The 13,644-nt window shown below is 55.2% G+C and overlaps 1 protein-coding gene across 1 annotated transcript; it reads right to left on the bottom strand.

Annotated features, from left to right (window-relative positions):
* Positions 1-327: 327 nt before the first annotated feature.
* Positions 328-13,644, bottom strand: pck2 (phosphoenolpyruvate carboxykinase 2 (mitochondrial)). Its single transcript, XM_069188060.1, has 10 exons — positions 13,118-13,644; positions 7,369-7,584; positions 6,641-6,825; positions 6,316-6,519; positions 5,682-5,869; positions 4,849-5,011; positions 4,055-4,273; positions 3,364-3,501; positions 2,419-2,514; positions 328-1,740 (listed from the first exon to the last, which is right to left on the bottom strand). Exons 1-10 carry the CDS (start codon positions 13,147-13,149, stop codon positions 1,256-1,258), a joined length of 1,926 nt encoding a protein of 641 aa, XP_069044161.1. The 5' UTR covers positions 13,150-13,644; the 3' UTR covers positions 328-1,255.

Here is a 13,644-nt window from a genome sequence, read left to right as displayed (position 1 = left end):
AGGTGTGTGTGTCTGTACACAGCGACTGAGGTTGTGTGTGTGTCTACACAGATGTAGGGGTTGTGTTGAGGGGAGGCCTGTGTGTCTGTAGACCAACACGGGGGTTGTCGAGGGGAGGTGTGTGTGTCTGTACACAGAGACTGAGGTTGTGTGTGTGTCTACACAGAGATGTAGGGGTTGTGTTGAGGGGAGGCGTGCGTGTCTGTAGACTGACACGGGGGTTGTGTCGAGGGGAGGTGCGTGTACACAGAGACTGGGGTTGTGTGTGGCTGGAGACAAAGACACGGGGGGTGTTAGTGTATTGCACAAAGACAGACACTATTGGTCTTCAGCTGAATCTTCTTTATTACAAAGTCAACAGAACATCGTCACACTTCACATGTTCCTTCAACACAGTTGCTACAATAGTCTTTGGCTCTCGTCCTTTTTTCAAGTTTTGAACACTTTCAAAATATCTTAAGAATAATGCATAAATTAAGCTACACCCATGTTTTATTATAAAAATGATTCGTTGTTCATTCCTGAGCCAATCGGAGGCTGGGATGCCTCCCTGGGACGTGGACCAATCAGGACCCATCATTTTCAGGATGGGTGGAGCTTTGGTACAAGTATTGGAGCACTTCTACAGAAACAGCTATGATCACCAGCTATCTGGTTGTAGAGCTCTCTCTCAGTTGAATAGTTATAATTTCTTTGTGTTTTTGTACAATTCATTGTAAAGGTGCAGCATGATTGTTAGCTTTAAAAAGTTTCTTGATGCTTTGTTGCATAGTTAAACGTTTCTTTCATACACTCCTGCCTCTCGCACTGCCTTCACGGTTTCATACAGTCTAATCCGTCAGCTTCTGTTCTGTATTCACCCCTCTCTCAGTGTTAATGTGCTGTAGTGTCCAGTGTGTCTATTAACCCTTCTCTCTCAGTGTTAATGTGCTGTAGTGTCCAGTCAGTGTGTGTGTATGAACCCCTCTCTCTCAGTGCAGTGTTAATGTACTGGAGTGTCCAGTCAGTCAGTGTGTCTGTATGAACCCCTCTCTCTCAGTGCAGTGTTAGTGTACTGGAGTGTCCAGTCAGTGTGTCTGTATGAACCCCTCTCTCTCAGTGCAGTGTTAGTGTACTGGAGTGTCCAGTCAGTGTGTCTGTATGAACCCCTCTCTCTCAGTGCAGTGTTAATGTGCTGTAGTGTCCAGTCTGTATTTCTGTATGAACCCCTCTCTCAGTGCGGTGTTAATGAGCTGTAGTGTCCAGTCACTCCCTCTCAGTCTCTCATCTCCTTCACTCTGTCCTCCAGTCCTCTCAGCTCTCCCTCAATTGCGCCAGGCAGGTCTTCGCCCACCTGCTCCGTCAGGTACCGCCTCACTTCCTGCGTCTCGCGCTCCCAGAATGCCTTAGGCAGGTGGAAGAGGGCGCCCATGTCGACGGGCCCCGGGAGTCCGGCCACGGGCAGGGCGCCCTCTGCTGGCAGCCAGCCCACGGCGCTGTGCACGCCGTCGCCCCTCTCCTCGTTCCCCTCGCGCTCGCACCGGCGGAAGATCCACTCCAGCACCCGCGAGTTCTCCCCGAAGCCCGGCCACAGGAAGCCGCCGGTCTGCGGGTCGCGCCGGAACCAGTTGACGTGGAAGATCTTGGGCAGCTTGGTGGGCGCAGGCCGCTGCTCCATGGACAGCCAGTGAGCGAGGTAGCGGCCGAAGTTGTAGCCAAAGAACGGGCGCATGGCAAAGGGGTCATGCATGATGACCTTCCCTGAGGACAAGACAGAGGGGTTAATACACTGACTGGACACTCCAGTACATTAACACTGCACGGAGAGAGAGGGGTTCATACAGACACACTGACTGACTGGACACTCCAGTACATTAACACTGCACTGAGAGAGAGGGGTTCATACAGACGCACTGGACACTCCAGTACATTAACACTGCACTGAGAGAGAGGGGTTCATACAGACACACTGGACACTCCAGTACATTAACACTGCACTGAGAGAGAGGGGTTCATACAGACACACTGACTGGACACTCCAGTACATTAACACTGCACTGAGAGAGAGGGGTTCATACAGACACACTGGACACTCCAGTACATTAACACTGCACTGAGAGAGAGGGGTCAATACAGACACACTGGACACTCCAGTACAGTACCACCTGTATCCTACAACTCTGCCAAAGAGGACTGTGCTGCACCCTGTGTCTGTTTCCCTCCTGGTCTATGGCTGTCAGCCATAGAGCTCCGATTGGCTGTATTCCTGGGCCAATAGGAATGCGCGTGCAAGCTCCGCCTCCTCTCTAGTGCCATGTGCCGATTGGCCCTGCCTGACCTGCTGATGTCACAATGCCGCAGGCCCAGAAGGCAGACATGACGGTGGGAAGACGGAGTGACTACTGCCGCCGTGCAGCCCAGCCACAGACAGCAACTCACCCTTGTGTTCTGCAGCTGCCGTGGACTCGGACCTCATGGCCGAGCCCACAAACACTCCGTGACGCCAGCTGAACGACTCGTACACCAGGGGGACACCTGTGACAAGGAGACGGGGTCACACAGGCGGAGGCAGACAGAGGCACACACACACACACACAAGCAGGGTCAGGCTCCTACAGGGAGAGATGTTATTGTAGAGAGGCGGGCTAATAGACTCAGACAGGGGAATTGATGCAGAGTGTCAATCCACTGAGAGACAGAGGGGTTATTACAGAGGGCTGGGCTGGGCTCATCCAGTGAGAGACAGAGGGGTCAATGCAGAGGGCCAGGCTCATCCAGTGAGAGACAGAGGGGTTATTACAGAGGGCCAGGCTCATCCAGTGAGAGACAGAGGGGTTATTACAGAGGGCCAGGCTCATCCAGTGAGAGACAGAGGGGTTATTACAGAGGGCTGGGCTGGGCTCATCCACTCAGAGACAGAGGGGTTACTACAGAGGGCCGGGCTCATCCAGTGAGAGACAGAGGGGTTACTACAGAGGGCTGGGCTGGGCTCATCCAGTGAGACAGAGGGGTCAATGCAGAGGGCCAGGCTCATCCAGTGAGAGACAGAGGGGTTATTACAGAGGGCTGGGCTGGGCTCATCCACTCAGAGACAGAGGGGTTACTACAGAGGGCCGGGCTCATCCAGTGAGAGACAGAGGGGTTATTACAGAGGGCTGGGCTGGGCTCATCCAGTGAGAGACAGAGGGGTTACTACAGAGGGCTGGGCTCATCCAGTGAGAGATAGAGGGGTCAATGCAGTGTCAGCAGGTTAGTCTGTTTCTCCTGTTCAGAGAAAGGGTGTATTAGAGACAGAGGGGTCGATACTCGGGCAGCAGGGGGTCGAGAGCATGCACCCCCCTGCCCTCGTGGGTCGGCGTGATGGGGGCGGGCGTGGGGACTCACCCTCGGGCCGGCGGCCGCCGAAGATGATGGCGTCGATGGGCACGCCCTCCGGGCTCTCCCAGTGGGGGTCCATGATGGGGCACTGGGCGGCCGGGGCACAGAAGCGCGAGTTCGGGTGGGCGCAGGGCTGGGGGTCACCTGCGGGAAGACAGGGCGGGGCCCCCACATTCACAAGGGCTCGGGGCCGACAGGAGGCGAGCTGGCAAGGCAGCAGGTCCGCCCCGTGGCGGCGGCGGGAGCCAGTGAAACCAAGAAGCGCCAGAGACCTCAGGCTTTCGGCGAGCCCCACCCCCTCGTCACGGAGCCACACCGGCTGCTGAGGTAACCATCCTCAGCGCAGGGCCACCCTGCCCTGCTCCTCCTCCACCCAAGGCCTCCCTGGGGTCTGGGAGAGGGACGGGCGCCGCGCTGGGAGAGAGGGCAGTACTGTCTGTGTCTGTGTGCAGTGCAGGGCAGTGCAGTGTGTGTGCGGGCCCACATGTGGGCAGTGCAGTGCTGTGCAGTGTGTGTGCGGGCCCACATGTGGGCAGTGCAGTGCTGTGCAGTGTGTGTGCGGGCCCACATGTGGGCAGTGCAGTGCTGTGTGATGGCCCACATGGGGGCAGTGCGTGTGGGCACGTGTGTGTGGGCGTGGCCGCACTGGGGCGCCGTGTCCTTCCTGCTGTACGCCATCGGGCTCGGGCGCCGTTACCTGGCTGCCAGGCCTGCCCCAGCCAGTTGGTGAGCTTGACCCCGGGTGCGGGCGGCTGGTCGATGCCCTCCCACCACACGCCCCCGTCGCTGGTCTCGCCCACGTTGGTGAAGATGGTGTTGCGCTGGATGGTGGCCATGGCGTTGGGGTTCGTCTTCATCGAGGTCCCCGGGGCCACGCCGAAGAAGCCGTTCTCGGGGTTAATGGCCCGCAAGCGCCCTGAGAGAGGAGATGGGTCAGCACTGAGAGAGACCACTAAATACTGGTCTGGTACAGGTCAATACCCCTCCATACTGGCCTGGCATTGGCTAATACCCCTCCATACTGGCCTGGTACAGATCAATACCCCTCCATACTGGCCTGGCACTGGTCAATACCCCTCCATACTGGCCTGGCACTGGTCAATATTGCTTATACTGGCCTGGCACTGGCTAATAACACTATATACTGGTCTGGTACAGGTCAATACCACTCCATACTGGCCTGGCAGTGGTCAATTTTGCTTATACTGGTCTGGTACAGGTCAATACCACTCCATACTGGCCTGGCAGTGGTCAATTTTGCTTATACTGGTCTGGTACAGGTCAATACCACTCCATACTGGCCTGGCAGTGGTCAATTTTGCTTATACTGGCCTGGCACTGGCTAATAACACTCTATACTGGTCTGGTACAGGTCAGCACTGCTCCATGCTGGTCTGGTACAGGTCAGCACTGCTCCATGCTGCCTGGTATTGGCTAAAAAGACCAGGTTGCGGGTTCGAGCCCCAGCCCCGCGTGTGGGTCGGTCCTTACCCTGGCTGTCGAACTTCATCCAGGCGATGTCGTCCCCGACGCACTCCACCTTCCAGCCGGGCAGCGTGGGCCGCATCATGGCCAGGTTGGTCTTCCCGCAGGCGCTGGGGAACGCCGCCGCCACGTAACGCTTCACGCCCTGAGGGCTGGTGATGCCCAGGATCTGGGGGGCAGAGGAGGACGCGCGAGGTCAGCGTGTCCCTCGGCCTCACTGTGCCCCTCAGTGTGCTGTCAGTGTCTCAGTGTGTCCATCAGTGGAGGCGAGTCTCACTGTGTCCCTCAGTGTTAGTGTGTCCACAAGTCTCAGTGTGTCCCTCAGGTGAGGCGAGTCTCAGTGAGTCTCACTGTGTCCATCAGTGGAGGTGAGTCTCAGTGTCCCTCAGTGTCTCAGTGTGTCCCTCAGGTGAGGCAAGTCTCAGTGAGTCTCACTGTGTCCATCAGTGGAGGTGAGTCTCAGTGTCCCTCAGTGTCTCAGTGTGTCCCTCAGGTGAGGCAAGTCTCAGTGAGTCTCACTGTGTCCATCAGTGGAGGTGAGTCTCAGTGTCCCTCAGTGTCTCAGTGTGTCCCTCAGGTGAGGCAAGTCTCAGTGAGTCTCACTGTGTCCATCAGTGGAGGTGAGTCTCAGTGTCCCTCAGTGTCTCAGTGTGTCCCTCAGGTGAGGCAAGTCTCAGCGAGTCTCACTGTGTCCATCAGTGGAGGTGAGCCTCTGTGTCTCTGTGTCCCAGTGTGTCCCTCAGTGGAGCTGAGTCTCAGTGAGTCCCTCAGTGGAGGTGTCCCTCTGTGTCCCTGTGTCCCTCAGGCCAGGCGGGTCTCGGCGCGTCAGTCGGCCTCACCAGCATGTGCTCGGCCAGCCAGCCCTCGTCCTTGGCGATGCAGGAGGCGATCCGCAGGGCGAAACACTTCTTGCCCAGCAGGGAGTTCCCGCCGTAGCCACTGCCGAACGACACGATCTGCCGCGAGGCGGGCTGGTGGGCGATGAGGGTCTTCTCTGGGTTACAGGGCCAGGCGTTGACCAGGGGAGCTGAGAGGAGACCCAGGCTGTCTTCACAACTCGTCCAACCCACCCGCACCGAGACTCAACTGACACAGCGGACCTGTCCCCACAGTCCCTCACTCGCCCCCCACCTGTCCCCACAGTCCCTCACTCGCCCCCCCTACCTGTCCCCACAGTCCCTCACTCACCCCCCCTACCTGTCCCCACAGTCCCTCACTCACCCCCCTACCTGTCCCCACAGTCCCTCACTCGCCCCCCTACCTGTCCCCACAGTCCCTCACTCGCCCCCCTACCTGTCCCCACAGTCCCTCACTCGCCCCCCTACCTGTCCCCACAGTCCCTCACTCGCCCCTCTACCTGTCCCCACAGTCCCTCACTCACCCCCCCTACCTGTCCCCACAGTCCCTCACTCGCCCGATACAGAGAGGGACAGACGGAGAGGAGCAAAGAGATCCAGACGGAGAGGGACAGACCTTTCAGTGGCAGTGGTCTCCCCACAGAGTGCAGGCAGCGGACGAACTCTCCGTCCCCGAGCCGCTCCAGGACCTGCGAGCCCATGCGCGTCATGATGCCCATGCTCGCCACTACGTAGGGAGAGTCCGTCACCTGCACCCCAAACTTGGAGATAGGGGACCCCAGGGGGCCCATACTGAAGGGGATCACGTACATATTCCTTCCTGTGGGGTAGATATTACAATACTATATTACAGTACAGAGAGAGAACAGTGTGTGTGTGTGTGTGTGTGTGTGTGTGTGTGTGTGTCAGAGAGAGAGACAGGTGTGCTCACAGCTCTGTACCTGACATGCAGCCCGGGAACCGCTCGCTCTTGGCTTTCTCAAAGTCAGTCTCACTCATCCAGTTGCCCAGCTGGCTCTTGGCGCCCCCTGCTGGCATGGGAATGGTGTCACGCTTGTTCTTTGTGACAATAACCGTCTTGCTTTCCACACGAGCAACATCCTTCGGGTCAGTGCGAGCGAGCCAGCTACAGAGACACAGACAGGCCACATGAACGCTACTAGAACACTATTGTTCATTAACACTGCACTGAGAGAGAGGGGTTCATACAGACACACTGACTGACTGGACACTCCAGTACATTAACACTGCACTGAGAGAGAGGGGTTCATACAGACACACTGACTGACTGGACACTCCAGTACATTAACACTGCACTGAGAGAGAGGGGTTCATACAGACACACTGACTGACTGGACACTCCAGTACATTAACACTGCACTGAGAGAGAGGGGTTCATACAGACACACTGACTGACTGGACACTCCAGTACATTAACACTGCACTGAGAGAGAGGGGTTCATACAGACACACTGACTGACTGGACACTCCAGTACATTAACACTGCACTGAGAGAGAGGGGTTCATACAGACACACTGACTGACTGGACACTCCAGTACATTAACACTGCACTGAGAGAGAGGGGTTCATACAGACACACTGACTGACTGGACACTCCAGTACATTAACACTGCACTGAGAGAGAGGGGTTCATACAGACACACTGACCAGTTCTCATATTTCGGCAGCTTCTTGACCATTCCATCTTTCTGCAGCCTGGCCAGAATATCTGCCGTTTCCTCAGGCTGCCCAGTCACCACAGTCACCCCGGCTGGCCGACACAGTTCCACAGCACTTGACACGAACTTCTCCACAGAGCGAGGAAGCGAAGACAGGGAGGTCGAGAAATAGCGCACCCCACTGCTGACTCTGAGCATTGCATGCCTGGAAGAGAGAGAGAGAGGGGTTCATACAGACACACTGACTGGACACTCCAGTACATTAACACTGCACTGAGAGAGAGGGGTTCATACAGACACACTGACTGGACACTCCAGTACATTAACACTGCACTGAGAGAGAGGGGTTCATACAGACACACTGACTGGACACTCCAGTACATTAACACTGCACTGAGAGAGAGGGGTTAATACAGACACACTGACTGACTGGACACTCCAGCACATTAACACTGCACTGAGAGAGAGGGGTTCATACAGACACACTGACTGACTGGACACTCCAGTACATTAACACTGCACTGAGAGAGAGGGGTTCATACAGACACACTGACTGACTGGACACTCCAGTACATTAACACTGCACTGAGAGAGAGGGGTTCATACAGACACACTGACTGACTGGACACTCCAGTACATTAACACTGCACTGAGAGAGAGGGGTTCATACAGACACACTGACTGAACACTACATTAACACTGCACCGAGAGAGAAGGAGGAAGAGATCTCGGTGACCTTTCCCCCAGTTTCAGTGAGTGACGTCACAGAGCAACTGAACCCGCACAGTAAAGATCACACAAGCTGAACCAGTTCATCCGTCTCGCTCCTTCCCTCCTCCTCATTCCTGAGCTCTCCTCTCCCTCCCGCCTGCAACTTACCCCAATTCTGAACAAGGAGACCTTCATGAAGAACTGATAAAAAAAATCTCTTTGGATGGATGGGTCCGAGATGTACTCATATAGTGAATTGTTTGACTTGTGCATAATTCTTGAGTGACTGTATCTAACAGAGCTACAGTAAATGAGCACAGACTCTAGACTGATAAAAAGTACCTGGTCAGGGTCAGAGTCTGAAAAGTATGCGAGATACTGTATTTTTTTTAAGCTCAGTCAGGGTTATGGTGGTATTCCTGCTGGATGAAAGAAGTTAGTGTGATAAAAGAATTAAACGACTCTGAACATTTCCAAAGTGGCTCAATGTAGGGTTTTGCCTGTTGGAGATGCTTATGCTACACGAGGCCAGAAATAACCAGGGTTCAAACTTTTGTAGATATAAAGACAACACCACAAATACAGGGTTGGGCGGAGTGGTGGCTCTGCGGCTCAGGATCTGTGTCTGTGGCTGGAAGGTTGCAGGTTCGAATCCCGCGGCCGGCAGAGGAATCCTACTCCGTTGGGCCCCTGAGCGAGGCCCTTCACCCCAGCTGCTCCAGGGGTGCTGTATAAATGGCTGACCCTGCGCTCTGACCCCCAGCTTCTCTCTCCCTGTCTGTGTGTCTCATGGAGAGCAAGCTGGGGTCTGGGAAAAGACACATTCCTGATGCAAGAGATTGTATAGGGCCAATAAAGTGATCGGCTCTCTCATATTTTTCTTCCTATTCATAATGCAGGTGCATCTCTATCAGCATGCCACGCTGCACAGAGGGCGTTACCCTAATCCTCAGTTCAGTTTTAACCCATGCCTGAAGCTGAACCGAGTAAAACACCGAAAATTTCAAAATCGATCAGAAATTTCAGTGAGAACTGATCAAGAACTCTTTGCGTGCATGTTTCCTACATAATATTCATTCATTAAATGGATTAAGAAAAAATTCTTTGACTTTTGCATAATTTTTGGGTGACTATTTTGCCCAGTGTTAAATGAGCACAGAACCCAGGGTTCTGATATCTACTTAATTACTTTATTACCACCACAACTAGTGGGAATCTGGTTCTGCGAGTTCCTCCAATTAAAGACATGCGCTACAAATATAAAACAGAAAGCATCCGCCCAGCATACCAACAAGCGCTTCTAGAAACCCCACTGCTCTTCGCTGTCTCGGTGCTCTGTAGTGAGAGCGCGCTGGGCCAGTCGGTCTCTCCGGCTCTGTGTCAGCCAGCACACCCACCCCTCTCCTGCCCTCCTCGCTCTGCGTCGGCCAGCACACCCACCCCTCTCCTGCCCTCCTCGCTCTGCGTCGGCCAGCACACCCACCCCTCTCCTGCCCTCCTCGCTCTGCGTCGGCCCCTTACCCCTCTCCTGCCCTCCTCGCTCTGCGTCGGCCCCTTACCCCTCCTCCTGCCCTCCTCGCTCTGCGTCGGCCCCTTACCCCTCCTCCTGCCCTCCTCGCTCTGCGTCGGCCCCTTACCCCTCCTCCTGCCCTCCTCGCTCTGCGTCGGCCCCTTACCCCTCCTCCTGCCCTCCTCGCTCTGCGTCGGCCCCTTACCCCTCCTCCTGCCCTCCTCGCTCTGCGTCGGCCCCTTACCCCTCCTCCTGCCCTCCTCGCTCTGCGTCGGCCCCTTACCCCTCCTCCTGCCCTCCTCGCTCTGCGTCGGCCCCTTACCCCTCCTCCTGCCCTCCTCTCTCCTGCCCCCTGGCCCTGTCTGCACACATTCTTCTCCCTCTCTAGTGCGAGACACCTTTCTCCCCGTCAGTCAGTGTGCGTCTCTCCCTCCCTCTCCCGGATCCTGCTGACCTTTGCTCTATCCTGTTCTCCGGAATGATCCTCCAGGGGACGGGCACGGCCCCAGAAAAGCGACCAATGAGAGAACTCGAACCTCGGACACACCCTCCCTCCTCTCCCTCGGTGTTTCCCCTCCTCCGTTTCCCTGCTGTTTAGGTGGGGGACCCAGATGAACTCAGGGACACACATTCTGAATTTACAAACCTCGGCGCACACACAGAGACACACTGAACACACACTGCACATAATGCATTCATAGAGCAATCGCACATCAACACTGACCACACTCACACTGCACATACTGCATTCATACAGCACAAATCCAGCTCACACTGCATTCATACAGATCACACTGCACAAATGCAGCTCACACTCCACTGCACTCATAGAGCTCATTACACTCACACGGCACACGCTATACACAAACCGCAGTCACATGGCAAGCTCACACTGCAATCATACACACTGCTCACAAGCACACACCCCCCACGCAGGCTCTGTACACAAGGCCCAGAGCACACGGATCTGGATCAGCCATGTGTGGAAGTGCTGATCCCAGTCAAACAGTCCAATGTGTGACTGCAGATAACCGATATGAATCATTAACCACAGGACAGGTCGGCTCATTAACTCCCCACACCAGCAGTAGTGAAAGATGTGGTCCATGGCATCTACAGTGGTAGGTGCTGTGGCGACAGCAGGGGTGGTTTGTATCGCTAGTCAGAGGAGGGGGCAGGGGCATCTCCAGGCTCAGAAGGGTGAGACTAGGCCATCTGTACTTCTCTGTTCCAGTCCGTCAGAGAGAACAGGTGTAAGAACACTGTGTACCACACGAGCAGGCTGGGGCGTGCAGCCAGCCCGTGTCTCAGCGTCTGCGCGCGTGTATCGGTGTCAATGTGTGTGTCTCCATCAGCGTCTCGGTGTCACTGGGTCAGCTGGTCAGTCGGAGTGTCAGTGTGCTCACTAAGACGCTATAAAAACCTCGAGCTGTCAGGTAAAGGGCGTCACTGAGCTGTTCTGGAGGATGTGTGCAGCTTGTTGCCACGACACCAGGCCGTAATTCGACACCCCGAGTTTCCAGACAGACATGCAACACAGAGCGCACATTGCATCATGGAGAGAGACTAGAGCACACACTGCATCATAGAGAGAGACTACAGCACTCACACACAGCAATCACACACTGAGCCTGACAACACACACTACACCACAGAGACTAGGGCAAACAGCAATCACACACCTTGGCAACACACTGCATCACAGAGACTAGAGTACTCTCACACACAGCAATCACACACTGAGCCTGACAACACACACTACACCACAGAGACTAGGGCAAACAGCAATCACACACTGAGCTTGACAACACACACTACATCACAGAGACTAGAGCAAACAGCAATCACACACCATCACAGAGACTAGAGTACTCTCACACACTGAGCTTGACTACACACACTGCATCACAGAGACTAGAGCACACAGCAATCACACACTGACCCTGACAACACACACTACATCACAGAGACTAGAGCACTCTTGCACACAGCAATCACACACCGAGCTTGACAACACACACTGCATCATGGAGAGAGACACAGAGATAATAGCACGCATGTGAGATTGCTTAACATCCTAACTGAACCCAAATTAAATTAACCCAGAAAACCCCCTCTTTGGAGTATTACGATATCATAATGACTACCCTCCTTCTCGTCACAACATGCTCTTAAGAAGCAAGGGTGTCCCCACAAATCTTTCACTCACAGCGGGGGGTATCCTTTATCGCCAAGCATTACTTGCTGAATAAACCGAATTCATCTGCACACAAATGAATCGTTAATTTAAATGGCAGTAATGGCAAAATAATTGTCAATCGGTAGTGTGGAAAAGAAGGGCTGTAGTGTGTAGTAGTAGTGGAGTAGTGGGTCAGTAGGGTGCTGTAGTAGTGTGCTGTAGTAGGGGGTCAGCAGTGTGCAGTAGTGCTGTAGTAGGGGGTCAGCAGTGTGCAGTAGTGCTGTAGTAGGGGGTCAGCAGTGTGCAGTAGTGCTGTAGTATTGGTGAAATGGCACAGAAACCCCTTGTTCACAAGCGCTCACGTGGACAGACAGGCCTGGGCTGCTCAGCAGACCCAGTACCCATGACACCTGGGAAACTGCAGTGCTGTGTCATCAAGAGACCAGAGAGAACTTCGGTGCCTCATCGTCTCACTCCGCTGAGGGCGATCAAGTAGCGCTGGAGAACACGCACTCGCCTACACCTGCTCTTCAGAAGGAGGAGCACTACACTGACGGCACTGCGCCTACGGGTGAGAATCGGAAGAAGCATTTGGAGTTCACAGACTCTACGGAGGCCAGACAGCAGTGACCTGGGGTTCGACACAGCTGAACCCAATGTGGGTAACCGGCTATTCCCCAACTCTCACAAAGTATCCACCACCAGGGGGCGCTCATCATGAGGGGACATCTCCCTGCTGACAGGTCACCCGAGTCTCTTTAGGTCTGAAGGGGGTGTCCCACACTGACAGGCTGGAGGAACTGAGTCTCTACAGTCTTGAAAACTGAAGACAACTTGAGCAGCCAGAGTGCAAAAGCAGAGACTACGTGGAAGAGCATTTAAAACTGAGCAGAGGGAAAAAGATAAGATTGCAGGACTGAAGCACGTCTCTCCACTGCTGTAGAGTTGCTCCGAGTTGCTGTAACCCCTTTTTTGGAGAGCAAGCGTGCCCCCGCACTGCACCCCAGCACACAGCTCGCCTTTGCACATTTTTAAAATTTTAAACTAAAAGAATTCGGGACTGTTTTTCCCGAACCCGAACTCCCCCCCCACGCCAATACTTTCGTCTCGCTCAGCGCGTGTCTGACAGGCACGGGGCGCATGGACGCGCGTGAGCGAGCGCACGCAAAGAGCGCACTGACAGGACCGACGCAAACACACACACACACACTCACACAAAGAGCGCACTGACAGGACCGACGCAAACACACACACACACAAAGAGCGCACTGACAGGACCGACGCAAACACACACACACACAAAGAGCGCACTGACAGGACCGACAGAACTGCACTCACCTCCTCATCGTGCGGGACCACGCGTGGGACATCTTCTTCCACGGAGAAAAAATAAATAGGACCCCCACACACACAAAACTACTGTCCGGCGACAGTAACTCGGCGACTCCTCTCTGCGCGGCGGACCGGGAAAACGAGTTCGGGTCTCTGCCCGGCAGGCGTCAATACTGTCCACGTGTGAACTCTTCCCGCAGGAAGCAGGCTGCGCTCCCGCGATACAGACTAATAAACACCCCGCGATCGGCACGCCGGGGCCATTAATAGCCGCACACCCCACGCACCGCGGTACCGGTCCCGTCCCCGCACAGCCCGAGGTATCGCAGCGGCGGCTCGGCTCGGTCACAAGCGGGGTCGCGCAGAAAAAAAAAGGTCCAACCGTCCCCGCAAGACCGCGATACCCCGCGTCCAGTTCTGTCTCCCGGGTGGAAGGGGGTGTGAACGCGGCACACTGCTCTCTCTAATGAAGCGTCCAGACTGCGGGAGCTCGCTCGCGCTCTCTCGCTCTTATTGCTCCCGGCGAACTTTGA

This window comes from Lepisosteus oculatus, chromosome 4 (genome assembly GCF_040954835.1).
Source record: "Lepisosteus oculatus isolate fLepOcu1 chromosome 4, fLepOcu1.hap2, whole genome shotgun sequence".
NCBI classification, from domain to species: Eukaryota; Metazoa; Chordata; class Actinopteri; order Semionotiformes; family Lepisosteidae; genus Lepisosteus; species Lepisosteus oculatus.
This window is presented reverse-complemented; position numbering and strand designations above follow the sequence as displayed.